The sequence below is a fragment of the Strongylocentrotus purpuratus genome, unplaced genomic scaffold (genome assembly GCF_000002235.5).
Source record: "Strongylocentrotus purpuratus isolate Spur 01 unplaced genomic scaffold, Spur_5.0 spur5_scaffold_15, whole genome shotgun sequence".
NCBI lineage: Eukaryota > Metazoa > Echinodermata > Echinoidea > Camarodonta > Strongylocentrotidae > Strongylocentrotus > Strongylocentrotus purpuratus.
Window position 1 is genome coordinate 28,699,303 of NW_022145600.1, and position 20,056 is coordinate 28,719,358.

General features: G+C 37.5%; 2 protein-coding genes across 3 annotated transcripts in view; both read right to left on the minus strand.

Moving 5' to 3' along the window:
* LOC579462 (uncoordinated protein 58) overlaps positions 1-4,145 on the minus strand; it is a 38,348-nt gene extending 34,203 nt beyond the window's left edge. The window contains exon 1 of the mRNA XM_011674287.2: positions 4,062-4,145. The gene's annotated coding sequence lies outside the window, so the exon portion shown is untranslated. The remainder of the gene's footprint in view (positions 1-4,061) is intronic.
* Positions 4,146-12,385: 8,240 nt separating this feature from the next.
* LOC115924212 (TWiK family of potassium channels protein 7-like) overlaps positions 12,386-20,056 on the minus strand; it is a 38,919-nt gene continuing 31,248 nt past the window's right edge. For both annotated transcript variants that reach the window (XM_030986118.1, XM_030986119.1), the window contains one exon: positions 12,386-13,764. In XM_030986118.1, coding sequence (XP_030841978.1) covers positions 12,926-13,764 — 839 coding nt within the window. In that variant the 3' untranslated portion in view covers positions 12,386-12,925. The remainder of the gene's footprint in view (positions 13,765-20,056) is intronic.

The window sequence follows — 20,056 nt, forward strand, 5'->3', positions numbered from 1 at the left end:
ATAGCGTGTAAAGAATATATGTTTGTTCATAAAAACAAACCTCAGAACGTTCTATTTTAAGTCCTTTCTAAGGAACTGGGATAAGGGGTCCGTGTCTCATGGCAAGGCTCCGTGACACCTGACAACTGGCCAATGGTAATCCTCCAGAATAGGGTTACTGATTCCACTAACTCTCAAGAAACAACAATGTAAGCTCAAATAAGAAAAGTAAGGATAGGGAAGGGGTCGTCCAGTGGTGGTATAGTTGCCCAACGGGGGTGTTTCACAATGATACTAAGTTGAACTTATCTCTAAGTTGGACTTAACAATTATGGAAAGCGGTTAGCATCATTGTAAATATTTTGTAAAAATCTTTTCAAAAGGCATACAATTTTGATTCCAATCATTCATATTTTCTTTTATCAAGGAGATTTCATGTTCTTGATGTGGAATTTATGAAAAGTCTAAAATACTTCATTTTTTTTGCTTTTGGAAATATTTAATTTAAGGCTACAAATGGCTCTCCATAATGTTTAGGTTCAACTTAGAGTTAAATTCGTCTAAGGATCTTTGTGAAACACCCCCGAGAGTAGCTGTCGCAGAGTTCGTCATCTAGGGGTAGTTTGTCGGCCGTGGCAGAAATTGTCCTGGCGAAATGGCCATTGGGATAGATGTTCAGGGGGAATTGAAGGGGAAGTTGTCCAGGAGTAGTTGTCCTATAGGAGGCCAGCTGTCTAGGGGTCATAGGTTAAGTTTTCTAAGGATAGTTGCCTGACTAGAATTTAAAAATATCGCTTTACAAATACTCGAATGCATAATAAATGAGCATCATTCAGATTTAACTAAAATTTGTTTCGCTTCTTAAGAAGTCAAGTTATTTTCATAGTAATAACATTTAATTAGGCGCCTTTTCATAAGATACCAATAGCATAAAAAGAACATTAATGAGAGGTGATACATTGAAACATTTTGATTGGCAATGATTTGAGCCGTGCCGCTTTGTTATATGGAGGAGGTGAACCCTGCTGGAAAGAACACACTCATTCACACTCATTCACAGTGTGAATCACACTGTGAATCACAGTGTGCTCCACAGTGTTAAATTGGGGCGTTTTCACATTGTGCTCGATTCGTTTCACACTGTGGTTCACAGTGTGGATAACCAGAAAAGGAAAGAACATACTCATTCACACTTATTCACGGTGTGAATCACACTGTGTTTCACACTGTGTTCACAGTGTGAACTGTGATTTCACACTGTGATTCACACTGTGAATGAGTGTGAATGAGTGCGTTCTTTCCAGCAGGGTTAAAGTGATATACCCTGGAGGGGTGAATTACAATAATGTAGAAGAGACAAAACAAGAGATATTAGGGACTTTTAGATTTGCACGTCGACATAGTGGACTGCTACGTATGACGTCATTTTATGGCACTGCGCCAATGCCTTAAAATGACGTCACACGTAGCAGTCCACTATGTCGACGTGCAAATCTAAAAGTCTGTATTGACAGCTTAGTGACATAAATCTTTTTCCAGGATAATCCCAACTCCCTGCTTTATCTAGGAACCTCCTATATTGTACTGAGGTTACGTAAGTGTAAATAATAGATTTAGATTCATTTGAAACATTATCTGACATTTTCATACGCTTGTCAAAGGTAACACTTAATATGCAAACAGATGGTAAAGGTGAAATGATTGTATGCTCGTCAATCGTAAAAATATACTTGAGTTATGGAAAGTATAGAAAACATATTCTCACAGAATCCAACGAAACTTACACTGAATGGTCAGGATTAAAAATAAATAACATGTGCCAAACAATTTTGGTAGAAAATGTATAGTGTATGGCAGGCGCGTACGCAGGATTTTTTCGAAGGGGGAGGGGGTTAAAATGTGAAATTCGTGAAAAAGGCGATTCCTATATGTGGGACACGAGCAGACGACGCGTGTAATATTATTTTAACACGTTATTTATGTAGCGCTTAATACATCGACGATGTCTCTAAGCGTTTTACAGATAATTATATTAATTTACCCAGGTCGTCGGATTCAGGCTCTCCCACACACACTGTTTGCACATTCTCCACTCCCTGGGGAGCATTCCAGGCGCCATTTTACAGACGCTCACATGGCTGAGCATACTATATACTTTAACGTTCGCATCCTACCGGACTGTACCCATTTAACACCTGGGTTGCAGATGTAAATGTCTTGCCAAAGGACGTTCGTGCCGGACTGGGATATAATTCGATACGACCCCTTCTAAAACGGTAGAAAATGTAATTATCTAAAAATGTACTATGTACAAATATGATAAAATACGGTTTAATATATTCAAAAAATGATTTCTTTGTCATAAAAAGTACAGGCAAATGATGGGTGTATCGTCTTGGCAGGTCTGGGCCCCGTCTGATAAAGATTCGATATTATTCGGAACCTATTTGCGATTGATATCAATCGCAACTATGTACATAAGAGATAGGATGCATGCGATTGATTGATTGATGTAGATCAGCGTTTGTCAACCTTTTTTCAGTCACGGCACCCTTTTCAGAAATAAAAAGTCTCGCGTCGACCCCAGTCCCAAATTCATCCCTTGGCAGAATATTTATTGTGCATCACTCTGAAGCTAAGTTAAGTTAAAGATGTTTTTTGTAATCAACACTAGATAAGATATACAATATAATTTATGCGGGCACCCGCCTCCAAATAAAAATGAATATGAAGGTTATCGGGCATTGTCTAAATGTTACGAGCGAGGGTCAGTTTCAGTTTATTATATTTTCGCACGACACCAAGTTCACCCAAAGGCCGTTCTTTTGCAGGTCCGTGCACGATAAAAAAATAAATATACAATTATAAGATAACACTTATCATAACATACAATATTATAAACAAATAGTGAACATAAGTATAAAGAACAAAAAAAGAAAATGTACAAACCGAGATACAGTCAAACCTGTCTATAGCGACCGCCCTAGGGAAACACGAAAAGTGGTCTTTGTAGACAGGTTAATTTAGTACATGATTCAATGAGAAACCATTGTCAAGGGAAACAACAAATGTGGCCTTTGTAGACAGGTGGTCACTAAAGCAGGTTTGACTGTATTACCATCCAGCCCCCCCCCCCCCCATCAGTAATTATTCTTCCAAACAGCGTTTAATTTAATTGTTTTAGTTATATAAATAAATATTTAAGCGTACGAAATATAAACACTATCTGTTATTCAAAATATTATAAAACTCAAACAATAAAATTGCATTTTATAACATTAGTATTTATACTACCCTTGATTTGAATACAGAGAAAGACATATTTTGTACGTTCGTAGGTAGCGGATTCCAAGATTTAATACCTCTATAACATAGACTTTTATCTTGAAGTTCATGTGTGGTTTAGGCAGTTTTTTAAAGGTTGGAGCGAACATGGCAAAATAGCGGTTTCTAATATTTGGTGTTTCACGAAATTGACGTTATTCCTAAATAATTTGTTGATGCAACTAAATTTCTCTCGCGGAACCCTAGAGATGTCTTGCGGCACCCCGGTCAAAAAACGCTGATTTAGATCAATCGCAACTGTTAATAAAACGGAGGGCCCGATGTGGTGATTTACAGTGCCCTTTTAAAAGGCTTCTACGTAGAGCTAACAAATCAAAGTGCTTCGATCTTTTAGGAGCTGGGGGCTCTGTGCCTCATACTTAAATAGTTCACTAGCTCACCAGGCTGCGAGTTTTGTATTTTACATCCAATTATAAAATTATATAAACCAATTACGCATCAATAACTCAGAAGCATACATCATGCGCTTGCTTACAAAACGTATCCAGGACAAGTGAACAAACACACCACCCTTGCATCTCCGAATCTAACAGAGGAAAAGCAAGAAGATTGAGAATTAATATTGATGTAATATCAATTCTTATAAACCTGATCGTGTTATAAATGTGGGTGCTTATGATCTATAGCGAGTATAGGACCGCCTACCTGTTGTTTATAACATGTCGGTCGCGCATACTACAATCGACTGTCGGTTCAGTAATAGGCCTACCAATTACTTCTCGAGTATGTAAACTTACCTCTGTTTCGCTCTTGAGGAGAAGATACGGTGGAAGTCTGGTCCTAGACATAGACCCAAACTTTCACCTAGACCCAATTCATAGTCCTACGATCCGATGCGCCCATTGTGGCCAATTTTAACTCGTAAAAGCAGTAGGATAGACGAGGAAGTTCCATATAGCCCTGCTATCGTCAATCGTCTTACCCCGGCGTATACTAAAAATCAGTTGAAAAAACACAGATTTGACCGGATTCCCGCACGTAGTTGAATAGAATGGTCCCAGCTCAGTGGGTCTCGATAAAGCTTTAATTGTTGCTCTGAATAGTCAACTCTTTTGTGTTTGCATATCGGGGGAAACGAACCGGGTACAGAACTCCCATCTCACAGAAAGTAAGCCTAACAGAAAGGTTCGTATTTTTTTGGACGACGTGAGTTAAAAATGGATGTCCCTGAGTCATGTATGCAGAGGCTAAATAGATTAGTAAACAATGTAGTCTGGAACTTTTTTTTCGTACGGCACGGGTCGCTATTATAAGCAGAAGGAATAAAGAACGATTGTGCCTTTTGATTGTATTGATGGACTCCTCTCAAATGTACTTCCATTATTTTATTAGGATAGTGCATTCAGTGGGAGCACCGTGATTGGAGGAGGAGGGGGAGGAGGGCGAGCCTGGGAAGTGGGTAATAAATATACTTTTGCCCCTTCTTCTTGAAATGGTAGTGACATTAATTTGATTCTTGAAAGATCAAATCGATAACTTCTTATGATCTATTAATCGATACAAGTTTTGGAAAGATATAAACTATATTCTATCAAGTATAAATCATATTGTCACAGTCATTTTAAAAAAAAAAGAGGGGAAAATATATTCCAACTCATGTTATGGGCAATATTTTAGCTTTGAATATGGGTAAAAGCTCTTTCTCTCTCCATTAAAACTCGGAAAATAATAAATCGGTTAAACAATTTTCGAAAGACAAAACTCAACCCAGCATAAAACATCCCTTGCAGGTGATGACTGGTGGTGAAAGTGGGGACACTATAACAGGGCCACCTCTACCCCAGTCCCCAGGGCCCCAGCCGTAGCTTATTCCGTTATATCTTTATCATTATAATTTTGATCACAACACTTATTTTGCGGTAAAAGTTGATATTCCTCTTACTTTAGATTTCTGGTTCCACCATTGAATCGTACATGGAGAAAGATGCGAAAATAAATTGAAGGATCGGCATAGAAATGCCCTTTTTCATTTAACATCCTCTCTCTCTCTCTCTCTCTCTCTCTCTCTCTCTCTCCTTCCCCCTTCTCCTCGTTCTGAACATTATTCTATTCTCTTTGTATTATTTTGTTTGCAAACGCATTACTGTTCAATGACACAGTCCTGAATTCCCCAAGGATCAACCTTCCACATTCATCATAATGACAAAATATCTTCATGTGCCAGGAAATGCTAATCCTTTTTACAAAGAAAAGGTGGTACCATTGCCTCCGGGGGGAACCTGGGCAGTGTTTCACAAGACCGTACTTATGTTATAATTACAAGTTCGTCGACATCTCCTTGAAACGCGTGTATACAAATTAAGACTCGTCATAATTGGATGATAGGAAGATCTTGTACTTATGACGGTTTTGTGAAAACGATGCCCGGATGATCTCTGTATTTACTATATATTAAGTCTATGGGAATTAGATAATTCCGCCTTCCACCTACTCCAACTAGGGATGATGCTACTCTATTTCGAACGGGTGCGAGGGGGCTGGGCGGGGGAGGGGGTAGGACCAAAGTTTCTAACACTCGGAGACCAAACGTCTTCCATCCACCCCTCTCCCTCCCCCGGAATAGAAAAAAGGTCCTCCGATTGATCTTTTAGCCGACAAAAACATGTTCGAGAAAGAAAAAAGGGAGTCTTAACCATTTTATTCATTTGTATGTGATTCGTCAAAAATAACATTAATCAAAAGGGCCGTCTTGTCGACAAAATGTATATAGAAAGGGTGCATTCCGGATGCTCACAAATATTCGACTCTATGTTTCACCCCCTCTAGCGTTAATCATGTGTGTAACAATGGTTGGTGTAAATACCTTGTTGAACTTTAGCATACCGGGCTATAAATTTGAAATTTATTTAAAAACATTATTGTAAATGCTTCACTTTTTGACGCATCGGTTATGACAAGCTGGCTAAAACATGTAGATAAAAATAAAGATTGATTGACGATGAAGAAATTTAAGATTAGACATACAAGGATTCATTTACCCCCCCCCCCCCCTATCCCCCATATCTAAAATTAATTAAGTCGTAATCACTTTCCACGAAACATAAAGAGCAAAGCGACTGGGCGGCAGGGCCTATACATTTTTTTTTTTTTTTTTTTTTTTTTTTTTTTTAATCCTCGAAAATACCATTTTCCCCAAGACAACATAATTATGGGAGCAGTGCAATCGAACGATAGTTTTGAATTTTGAATGTTCATAACGATTTTCTGTTCACTTCACCTCAAGGCTATATTATTCGAGGCAGAAAAACAACTGAGCTATTAAAGATTATTAAGCAAATAACTACCGTTGGTGAAGGTGATGGGACAAACTATCACTTCCGAGGATGTGGATGTAGCTATCTTTCCGAAGCGAAGCTGAGGAAAGATAGCGTTTACATTCTGATCGACGAGGAAGTGATAGTTTGCCATCGCCTGAAACAACAGGTGATTATTTGCTTTATATTCCACATCTAAAAACTATATAACTACAATAAGAAAAGGACGTGTATGAATCTACATGAAAGACACCAGGCCCAAATTCACACCAAAAAGGTTAAAAGTTTAACCCAACCCCTTGAGGGTACGGTGCGCGCATGTGCCTATTTTAGTGCGCTTTTGGATAATCTTCAGTGAAAGTGCGTTGCCCTTTGTAGATAGTACCTCTATCTTCAGTAAAAGTGCGTTGCCCTTTGTAGATAGTAGTACTATCTACAAAGGGCAACGAACTTTTTGCTTCTCCCATCAATGATGGGCGAACTATCTTTGATCACGTGATTTACTTATGACCAATCGTAGAGCAAGATTCTTAGTATGTGGAATATAATGCATTATAAAACCCTCAAAAACTCATTTATTATGCAATATATTGAGGCACATAGTTATAACCAATGATGTAATCATAATTTATCTTCCTTGTCTCCTTACTCTTTCTTTCCCTTAGGTTTTCTGCCCCTCCTCCGCCCTTTTACGTTTGGGGCCCCTTTAAGTGCCCCCGGGGTAAGTGCCCCTTCTGTCCCTCCCCCATACCTCTTCACAGGACTTGTTGTCGTTTGTCCCTTATCCTCAAGTTACCTTTCAATAATTTATCATTGCGATAGGACTTAATGTACTTGAACAACTTCCTCTGTGGTTTGAATTTCTTTCCACCATCCCATGAAGTTTTTGTATCAATAGAAGTTCAATGAATTTTATCAAGTGCCTCTTCGTACAATAATATGCCCAAGGGGTGTGTTGGATAAATCTTATGAAAATTTTCTTATAATTCGGCCTTCGTTCTTTCAGATCATTCAAAATGTTGTGACATTTTAAGCTCCTCTACATCCTCTTATTTAAAACATACCACTTGTTTGTGTACTAACCCCCCCCCCCCCCACTCTTTACCTTTATGTATCTTTTTATGTCTCTTTCTCTTCTCTCTCTCTCTCTCTCTCTTTCCCTCTTTATCTCTCTCTCTCTCTCTCTGTCGCTCTATCCTTCTCTCTCTCTCTCTCTCCCTCTCTCTCTCTCTGTCTCTCTCTCTCTCTCTCTCTCTCTCTTTCTCTCTTAAACCGAATACAAAATCATACAAGCCAGTGTATACTTACAGGCTCGTTTAGATGAGATAGAGCAAAGTTTATTTATCTTTAAAGAAGAAATCAAGAAATGTTATGTTGTGTTTGCTTTTCAAAGTATCATTTAATGATAATGTCATAAACAACATAAGTATAAAACTTGTAATTGTGATATAATATAATATAATATAATATAAATAAAAGCCAGTAGTTCTCATTCGAAAAAAAAGAAAAATTGATTGGCAATTATGCACAGTGCACACCTTTGTCTTTTGATTTGGAAGCTAAATGTATACCTTTGCAATTTGAAATCAAATCATAAATTAGCACGACATATAAAGCAAAATAAACAACACCAGTTTACACGAATATGAAAGGTGGCATTACGGAGAGCTTGTTCTATTTTCGTTCGTTAATGTACTATTTAGTACGTAAAATTAAGAATTCAAAAATGCGTATAGTTGCTTGATGATGATAAACATGCCATCTTTAATAATGTTATTACTGTAATCTTTATATACACTGTTGCCCATAAAGATGGAATAGTTTCGATACCTCTTTTCAAGAAAAGAATATGAGAGTATGATTTATTCTTTATAAATAAAGCATATATATCTTTGAAGAACTATAATCATCGATCTTAAGAGTTATAGAGGTTGACCAATAAGGCTCTAAAGAGTTAAACTATTAAGAATAAACTATATCTGTAAAGAATAAGCCATAATGTCACAATCATTTCATGAAAAGAGGTAAGAAAATATTATTCAAATGTTATCGACAGCGGTGTTTTTTTCTTCAACAAATGAGGGCGCTCTTTGTGGAATTGAATATCACATTATTGAAGACAGTACTACAAACTCGTCTGTACAACACTTACACCAGGGACGGACGGGTCACATCCGACACGTGCTACGGCGAAAATAAGCCAGTTCGTAAATAACTTCGGAACGCATGACCCCAAAATATCCACCGATCTTTTACAAGATGGATACGTCCCATGCACTTGTGCATTTTAGAATAATCACTGCCGAAGTGATGGAGGTGCTTAATGAATACCTCTTGTTTGCCTCTGAGATAAATGTACCATCGGTGGATAAATGAATACTGATTACATATTACGTTCATGAGCAGATACTATTCGTCTCGATGGGTTTTACAATTTGGGAACAAAATGACCTTTATCTGCCCATGCGCAGATAGTATTTACGAACTGGCTTATTACCACTCCGAGGTCAACACACTACACTACTAGAAACCGAATTCTTAACTTAACCTAACCATAACCATGAACCTAAACCTGGCGGAAAAACCAGATGCAACTCTAATCCCTATAACCCTCACCCTAGATATTACAAAGTAAAGCCAGTCGAACTTGTCACGGGAGTAAATGTTGAAACATGTCACTCCTTCCAAGCAGCGGCTCAGTTGAATAGAAACAAATCATTTGCATTGGTTTGGTAATGTTTATTGAATGGCGATTTATCAACATATTTCATCCTTTCTAAATGAATAGGAGTAGTTATCAAACTCACGCAAAAAAATATATAGTGAAATCCACTCTCGAAGAGTAATTTAAACCACTACTTTGGGATTTATTCCACTAATTTTTGAAAGTGAATTCAACTCTACAATGAAGTGATCCCAACATTATGACTCTTAAAAGAATGTATTTCTACTACTTTGTGTTATTGGAGTATTAATCAGCACATTGATTTCTTAAATAAAAGGTTAAAAAGTCTCAAATTTACAATTAAGAAATCGGACGCGTTTGGAGTAGTAAAAAGCATAAGTTGACCACAGCCTAAAAGATATTACTACCTGATCATCAATGTATAAAGGAGTAGGAACACGCACTGAAACCAACGCAGCAACATAAATTTTGATCTCCTTTTCATTAGTAAACTGTGTTTAAGTTAATGTTTTTGTTGCTGTGCTGTTGCTGTTGTGTAGCAGTTGTTGTTGTTTCTGCTATTTTGGTGGTGGTGGTGACTGTTGTTGTTTTTATGTTTCGAATTGTAATCGAAAAATAAAACGATCAAATGATAGTAATTAATTACTTATCAAAACAATTCACAAATAAAGGAAGGCACAACATGACAGTGAGTAGAAAGTAATACAAAGCTTATGACAAGAATTCAAAATTTATCAAATTTACAAAACTGAAATACTTTATGTATTTTCATATATATCTTTGGCAAGCTAATCAAATCAATAATTTTCTTTGTTTATATATACATGCCTGCGTGTATTGACTATACTATATTATACACTATTATTATATTTCGCAATGCTATAGCAGGAAATAAGATTTGAAAATACGTTTATGCTTTTATTTTAAAAAAAAATGATATTAACACATTAAACGCCCCTAGTAGACCCAAAAAGCGTGAGTCTATGAATAGAAAAATATCAAGAATGGTTTCATAAATATGAAAATATTAAATACAAGATCAGACCTCTTTTTTAAATTATTTTACTTAGATTCAATCGAACCTTTTGTAACATTTAAAAGGAAAGGAAAGGCATTTAATAGGTAAATCCAAATTTGTATCACTACTTTGTGAAAAAGATTTCGAACAAACCACCACTAGATAATTTAACAAATTAATATTCTTCATAACATAATTTAAAATCAAGTAATGAATAATTTTGTTGAAATGATTGAAAAATTTCACACACCACTTTTGGAGTTCTTTGAATCTTTTTTTTTCACTGAAAAGTGTAATTATGAATCTATGAACATGATGAAATACTTTTTGGTAGATTTTACGAATAATTACGACTTTTTTGCCGATATTTCAGCCTTACAAAAGGTTAACATATTATTATAGTGTCTTCGGCCATTACGTTAACATGATAAAGAAAATGTTCCACCAACAGTGGTCAATGTTTTATAAATATATAATTCAAATGTACAATATCTTTACCTTCTCAAAAATACACGACTCTGTATTTGTTATTAGATGTAACACGGATGAGGCCGAAATTTGTGTGTAAAATTACTTCCGTTAATTAGCAACATGATGTGAGTCCATGAGTTTATAAACGTTAAAACGGTTTAATTGACCATTAGGCAAGATTTTGGAGGCAATTATAAAGTTTCTATTACAGCTATATTTATCAATATTACTTTTGAACGGATATGCTCGTATGCAATCAAATAATTCTTTCCATAATAAGCTTTCCATGTCAATTGATTTTTCATTTAGCAGCTTTTTTTGCAGCCCGAGTATATATAGCGTATACTATACTAGCATTGATATTGGAAAGTAAATACATAGAAATTGATGATATGACTTGCAAAGACTTCGTAAACAATACAACAATAATATATTCAATAATTCAGCAATGTATGCATATGTATTATGCCAATAACAGACCATTCATATATACTATGTTGTCCGTAAAGTTAGAATATAATTTGTTTTACCTCTTTTCATGAAGTGACTGCAAATATAGGCATATTTTTATTATTGATAAGGTAAATATTTTCACAGAGCTTCAGTAATCAATCTAAAAAGTCATTAAGATCAAAAAGTGAAGTTCTGAGAGGATATGAATTTATATATAACAAAATAAACCATATTATCACAATCATTTCATGAAAAGAGGTAAAAGATTATTCCAACTTTAAGGGCAACAATGCATATGGTTCCGTTCGAAAATTAAATGGAAGCTCAAAAGCTCCATACAACATCCTTCAAAATGAAGTATTTCGCTGTATTAGTCGACTCCCGCGTACAGCAAGACGTGATAGCAACAACGCAATACAAGATCTTGAAACTATTGTAAAGGCAAGAGGCATTTTTAATATGCAACCCTGGATTTCAAGGATTCATCTCATTTGAGATAAACACTATTATGAAATTATTCGTCGCATATCGCCTCATCTACTCGTTTGTCCTGAAGATCTCGTCGTCTCGATTGCTTGTCCTAAATAGGACCGACTTGATCATCGACCTACAAGACCGACAGCCCATGTACCGACAGTATTGGTCTTGCGGGCCTTCTGAAAAGGTTTCTGAGGGTTCATGATACCGACGCACGGTCTGTGAAACTGACGTGTCTGTTTAGTAGACCTTCTGACAACTTTTTCGAAGGGTCACCAACCAAATGTGTTGCTTTCCTGGGCTGTTGGTCTACTCGGATGTCCCATTCTCGTATAAATCGGACTGCACAAGATCAGGAAAGTCGTCTTCGCGTCTCCTCGTCCCAAGTAATACCTCAATCACATCACAACGTGACCGACTACAGACCGGACGAGAAATTACACTATCCACAATGGTCAGAAATCAGTCGGTTTGGCGGTGTGACAGAAGTATCAGATCAGGGCCCCATTTTACAAAACTTTTCATCTGTAAAAATGACAGTTTTTTTGTTATAAGCTAGTGAAATCCTTGATTCTGATTGATTATCAGCCGATTTGTCACTGGTTGTTGTCATTTGTCGTTGAAAAAAGGGCTTGTGAAACGGGTCCCAGGAATCTTCTCTTCGTAACGTCTTGCTCCAAGGAAATCGATTTGGGGGAGATCCGTGATCTGAAGTTCTTTTTCTTTCGTCTTCTGGTTACGAAAAAGTCCACTTTCATGAAATCACTGATTTTTGTTTCTTCTTGTCTTCACGTGTCAGTGACACAGACCAACACGATGTTTCCATTTAACAAAGCTGTATAATAAAGTATGCAGCTTTCTTTTGCAGCTTTCCTTGCAAATAAGCGTCAAGGATCCAGCTGGATCTGAGTATTGGCTTGCAGGTTTCGTCCGACAGCGACGTTCATTCAGTTGGAACAGATCTGTTTTCCATCTTTCGAATGCATGAACTTACATCTTAAAACCTTGGATATTTGAACGCAACAGGTGAAAGTGCCTTCAAAGAACGGACTCGTTTTCATGGCAAATCTGCATCTGACAGGAAAAGAATCAAATTCTCTTTGATCATACTCGGAGGTGACCTAAAGCTGTCGGTCCTCTGGTTGCTTACTAACAAGCATTTGTGCTTTCTTAGCAGTCAGGTAAAATAACCACCACCACCACATTAACTTGCAAGTTATTTGATTCTAATAGTTATTCGTCTCAGCACAGACCAAGCTTCTTCGTTATCAACTGGTAGCCCCGCAAAACTTTAACCTGGACAAGTGCAATGCACATGGACATGATGGCGAGACCAAACAGCGTGAAGAAGAGACAGGGTATGAACGTATCAGCAGCATAGTGCTTCATGGGCAGAACATCACCGAACCCTATGGTGGTGAGCGTTATAAACATGAAATAAATCCCTGTGCCAAAGTCCCATCCCTCCGCTGAAGCCATCCATGCAGCGCCCCCACACATGTAGATTATCAAAATGGCGACTATGACGAGGAGCGGGACTTCCTCGAGCACGTCCGGCTTATGCTCGCACTGACATTGGTTCGGTGGGCAACCGCAGGACGGTACGCCCGCGCTCGACCCTAGCTCGCACACATCCGAACTCGGTTGCTTGGTCACGCCATGCGGTTGCGACGTCGGTCTATCCGTGGCTATCGATACCGAGCGTGTAATTGCGTGATCATTCGTATTCGCATCTGACGTTTTGTTTGCGTTAGCTCGATCGGCTTCTTTCTCTTTAGATTCATACGCAGGCGGTCTGCCGACGTTTTCCATCGATATCTCCACTTCCCCGTTAATGATTTTCCTCTGAGACGATGTTTCGGGATGACTTTTAGAGGTTCCGCGGCACCTTCGACAGCTAGCGCCGACCTTGTGGCGTACGACAAGACAGTAGTGGGTTGCCCTGCAGGTCTTGAGAGTGAGTCGGGCCAGGAGGTTGCCGATGTTTGCCAAACAGAGCAGAGCCAGTGGTATTCCAACGATGCAGTAGAAGATGCAGAAGATGCGCCCTCCGGTAGTTTCAGGAGCAATGTCTCCGTATCCTGTCACAAAGAGATAAAGAATAATGATTTAATCATGAACATGGCAAATACAAAGTATATGTCATAGTCGAGTGGTTTAAACACTTAAATGGGAAATGAAAGGTCGTGGGTTCGATTCTTAGCACGGCACTTATGTCCACAAGGAAGGTATTTTATCTACACTGCTTCTCTCCACCCACATTGTGAAATGGGTACCCGGTAGGATGCAAAAGTAGTTGCAGTTTAATGCGAACATCTGTAAAATGGGGTCCTGCTGGAATGCTCCCCACGGAGTGGAGAATGTGCATTCATTGTGTGCGGGTAAGCCTGAATCCGATGACTTGGGTAATACTATATCTGTAAGGCGCTTCGGGATACCGTCCATGACTTGTATTAATCGTTATAAAAAAAAATATATTAGGGCCTATGCTAAATGTGCATCTTGTATAATAAGGTGAATTGATTTACATAAGATATGGATGGCCTGTTAACAGAAAAGAGCAAAATGGTCTAATGCTTAAAAAAACATGAGAGGCGATATTATTATTACTAAAAGGACAGGGTAGAAGAAGGATGGTGCGAATTTGAGAGAGATATAGAGCAAACGTAAGCATTAATGAAACGCACGTCTAGTCGCAGTAAATTGGTGAGCCTGTATCAGTGATCAAAATTGATTATTGTGTGTTACACATTTTCTTGCAAAGGATAGTTACATTGTACAACCGTTTTAGAGAGCAATCTCATTCTTAGAGCAGTTTTTACTACAGTCGAGACGCGAGGTTGCCTAAAAGCTCTAATGTAATAATGAAATCTGTATGAACAAAATGGGAAAAAAACGTTAACTAGACCTATCAGACTATCGTATCTATCAGAGCCATCTAGACACCCAATTCGGCCAACTTAGTTTCATTTGGTCACAACATGGCGTATATTCTTATGTTTTGTAGTTGCCCAACAAAGTAGTATTCGCCATTATTGTACCCAACTCGAACCGGTTTGCCCAAACTCTCCTAATCAATGGCTCTGGTTTTTATCTGATTACGGCTCCCTCTATTGGTCATTAAAAACTGTATAATTTTACCTGCCGTAACGAAAATGCAATAGATCAACCACCAACACCCATGGATAATTCCAACTTTCCAGTAGAGTCAGTCAGCGTCATGCATAAATTTCCAGATAACCTTCTTATGAGAAATTTAGACTTGATTTCCTAGGAATATGAAGTCATGCACTATTTCCAATAAACCCTAAATTAGTACTGTAGTTGATGTTGGCATCTCTACATCTGATATCCAGAATTTTCCAAATTAAAGGAAAACTGTTGGGGCAAGCGAACTGTGACATCATTAATTGGAATCGGAATTTAATGAAAGCAATCTGTCTATTGTAATTAACTTGAACGTTAACTTACATCGGTGACTACAATTAGGTTGAGCGGCGTGGCCAATTTTTTTTTAGGGATAGGTAGTTAATGGGTTTATAGTGACAGAGCGTTCAACATGAGCTAAACAAGTTCATGATAATAATTATATTGCTCTTGCAGGGACCTTAGCCACAGTGCAAAATCGCATTCTGAAATTCTGGAAACTGGCATTGGAGTGCATTACAGAGCTGATAAAGTGTTAATGTAAGCGCTAATTGATCATATCCTATTTTTGGCATTTGTTCATAATTGTTGTGATAGAAAGAGCTTCCAAGAGCTCCTGTTCGCAGCAAGGTTAACACAAGGCTTGGTTTTAGCTTGGTCTAATTCAGGGACACACCTGACAACTGGACACCAGACACGCGGTCGACGTTCTCTTGTTCAAGTCGACTTCAGATCAATTTCAAAGAGAAATCAAACCCTTGTAATAATGTCATTTATAAATTATGAAGGCAGAAAGATAAGATGAACATAATGGTGAAAGTGTGAAATAAATCAGACCAATAATAAGAAAGTTATGAATGTTTGAAATATGATATGACTATATCTATGTGAATCTTAAATTGGTCAGGGGAATGAGGCGGAGTCGCGGATAACTCTACCGTTTCTCGTGTACAACAATGGCATTAATCTCCCATGAGGTACTATATATTAATGAGAGCATACTATAATAGCTTTTCTAAAGGGAAACGCTAGAGTAGTTTGCTATCAAAAATGGTGGATCCGGTATCAGACTACATGTATTATCTGCGTGGAACATGTCCTTTTTTTTTTAATTGTGTAATGTACAAGTTTACATCTGACATCATTGTCGTGAAACAGTGTATCATATTGGGCATAATTACGGTAAAGTGCACAAATTAATCTTGTCAGATTAATCCCGTCCATCGACGCATCAGTCACGGGGATATTCATACGGTGACAGCTTGATACAACCAGCGTCACACTGCGTGTGCTGAAGAAGCGTTGATCTGTTACACAAGTTTAACGATCTTTTTTTGCAATCTCTCTTTCTCTTTCTCTTTCTCTCTCTTTCTCTCTCTCTCTCTCTCTCTCTCTCTCTCTCTCTTCCTTGATCTACCTGTCTATCTATTTATCTTTTTCTCAATTTATTTTTATTTTTATATTTCCTAAAGTTTGATTATATTTTCTCTCTTTCTCTCCCTAATTGCAAATTGTTGTATTCTAGTCGCGATAAACGCGTCGCTGGTAACCTACATGATTGTATGTATCTGTGCAAAGTACACCTGCAAATGTTATATAAAATAAACCACATTAAGAAAAACGTGGGTAATAAACGATATAACTATAACATGATCATTACGGAGAATAAACATGAATTCGATAAAAAATTGTTTATGACATGGTAATCATGTTTGTTCGTGCAATAAATTATGGAATGCCAAAAAAGTATGTTCATCATAAATCAAATCGACGAGTGTGTAAATAGAGACAAGACTAAACATGTCTTATGATACTTACTTCTAGTTCCTCATTTACAATGTTTACTCCTTTGAAAATATATATAGAGAGAGGTTTTATTACTTCGAACAGTCATATAAAAAGAAAATCGGAATGCCGTTACCAAAGAAACTGGAATTTCCCTTTAAGATACAGATTGGTCTGGCATGTCTTCCGCTATGTACATGCCCTCGGGAACGTTTCCTGAATCACTAAGGCAGGCAACATGTTTACTTGAATGTGCTCTGAGAAAACATAACGGCTTATAAAAGCAGTGTAGGAATCATGATAGCAATTATTAGGATTATATATGTTGTTAAAGCGAGCTTTGACAGCACCACCCCCCCCCCCCTGTTAAGAAGGTGTCTGTCGTTCTCAAACAGTTTTAAAGGCAGAATAGTGTCATTAGGCTGCAAGCCCATTAGACTGAAAATGTTGGTCTATCCTTCTGAAAAATTTTGTTTAAGGTTCACTGGACCGACACTGTCGGTCTCGTTGATTGTCGGTCTACTGGGATGCCCCGATGTCATGACCTCTCAGTCACCTCCAAACTATTCCTGTAGCCGACCGATTCGTGGTAATAGGAGGTAATGAACTTGCTTGGAGGGTCTGTTATCGGTCTGGTGTCGGTCTCGTTGGTATAACTAGGGCCATTTAATGTTCACAACGCCAAACCGACTTCAAACTGAGTTCACGTGTATTGAGAGAACTTGCCATTGTTTGATCATTGTTGTCGGCGCGGAGTGCGTAGATGTGACCGGGTTATCAATCACACCGCCAAACCCACTCGATAACGACCAATTATTGGCCATTAGGGGTAATGGAGTTTTGAAATGGGTCGATTATCGATCTGTCGGCCTCGTAGGTGTGACTCTGTCATTAATCAATTCTGATGTCTGGATGACATGTTCACCAAAATGTGTTTGTTTCATCGAAGGCAGAGGTGTTTTGTCGCCGTTATAGAAAAAGACCTCATTTTTTCCCACAATAAAAAGAAAACCTTTCTGTATGTAGAGATTCGCTATACTATGTGGATATCGAATGAAACGAATTAAAACAATAATGGATAGAAGAATGAATGCATTGATGAATAAATGAATGGATGAATAAATGAAATGAAATGAATGTATGACGAATGAATGAATGAATGAAAAAATAATCAGGAGATTGTTATCGTTAATCTATTTCTGTTCAGTGCTCTCTCTCTGCTATGCAAAGTGTATTCGTTCACGATCTGTGTTTAAATGATTTCGTTTTTTCTTATATTTATATTGAATAACTGTATATATTAACTATTTATCACTCATGTTTGAATGAGTGTTAGCGGGAATCCTTAAAGGTAATGCAAAGTTTTGGGAAATTTCGAAAATTGGATTGATAGTAATTCCCTGTGGATGTATTATAAGCACGAGCAAATTGAGGTCCTAAAACACTTCTGCTTTCGAGAAATTGAATAATAACAAATTTACCGGTGCTCTCGGTAAATTTCAAATATTTCAAATAGCGACTAAGGCCATTCCATGGTACATGTAGCTGCTGCGACCATGAATATTCTCAGAATATGCAGCTCTGATATATAATTTCCAAACGGGAATAGCAAATCGGTCGATTGTAGTTAAAAACACATTGATTTAATTAATTCCTTGAAATGCAAGAGCGCTGTAATGAAAGCTAGGCTAAAGCCATGTAATATTAAGGCGCCTCGGAATAGAATTTCTAGATGGACGGCGCTATAGAAATACATATAATAATTATTATTATAAGGGCGCTATACACAACATAAGGAGTTTATTATTTACAATTTCAACACTTTAGACTCGATTCAACCGCGACAACGATCATTGAATATTGTAAAATATCATATGCTTCTAAAAATCTTCATTTGAACCAAATGCATGACCCCGTACCAAAACTTTGTAGTACCTTCAAGAATCTTCCATAAAATATAGTTTTAAAACTGAAGTAAAACAAAACAAAAAGCTTATCATGAATACGCGTATAAGGTACGTTTGGCACATTGTGCTATTATTGATTATTCCTTTTTAATTGTGCGGTGCTAAACATGCAATAATATTATGCCTGGTATATTTCATCACACTCTGAGCAATGATAAATGTCCCATGAAATTAAATAACAGATAAGTTGTTAACATTATGCCAAGATATATATTGACCTTGGGACTTTTTTCTATTACCTCAAATCGACCTTTCTTAGATTAATTTTTAAGAGAATGACTCTAACTTTTGCCTCGTTTGCTTCTCAAAATGTTTGTACTAAAATTAATCATGTGTGTCCAGGTTATAAAAGTTAGTAGCAGGTGCTGTTATGTTTTTAAAATGCAATAAATGTTATATTTGTACAGCGTGCTTCATTTACAACAAAAATATCACCCCCTCGCCTCCCCCGTTTAAAGAACTAATATCCTCGATGGATGAAGTGCCTGGCTTAGTGGCTTTATATGTATGAGAAGGGGCTTGAGGGTTGCAGCCCTCCCACTCCCAATCTAAGAATTTCGAGTAGACGTATACGGGCAGCGAGGTGCCCAAAAGTCTCATTTTTCTATTTAATCTAGTGTGTTTCGATGACAAGGTCGCGTTTTGACCATCATAAATTGATTTTTCTTTTTTCGTGTTGTTCAATGTAATTTAGAAACTATGGATATTCGGGCAAGAAGTGTCAGCCCCCTTCAACATGCTCGCATGCTTTAAAATGATTCGGAATATTATGTTTCTAAATTTCCTTGAGCGGTTCAGGATGCTCAAAAAGTAATTTAAAATCAATACAACCCAAGCTCATAACAATAAACTGTGAATAAATTGTAGTTTCATGTTGTTGGGGCACGATCGCGTATTTCAGCTTGGCTACCACATTCGATTTCCTGTATGCACTTCCTGAATGAAACATTAAATGAGGGGCCTCCGATTTACATTGGGAATAGATTGAATAACTCAGAACTCTGCAACCGAGCTTAATGGAATCCCGAGGCGATGCTTAATCGTCTTCATCGAAACTTGACATTTTCCGCTGCAGTCTCCAGGAGAATAATGTAACTAAACCGATCTGTCTTCTGATTAGGGTAATATAATCATGATTAATGATTGTAAATCATACGAGTTTCTTGACTTCAAGAAAAATCCCCGCGAAGATGATTTTTTAATGCATAGGGGGAAAGGCAGCCATGACATTCCCTAAGTGGGGCTATACCAAGGGAATGCAACATTGGTGGATAACATTAGTATATGGTTTTCATGGTGAGGAGCTATAAGGGTTTGCTTGGAATGGATAGGGTTTATGATACTTCCCAGTGACTGAACTTGGATAAACCGTTGTCATGGTAATAGGTTCAGGTGATAAACCTACTCCCATATGAAGAATAATAGAAAAAGAAAAATACGCTGTTGGTTAAAATATGTAAACAATTTTTCCTAA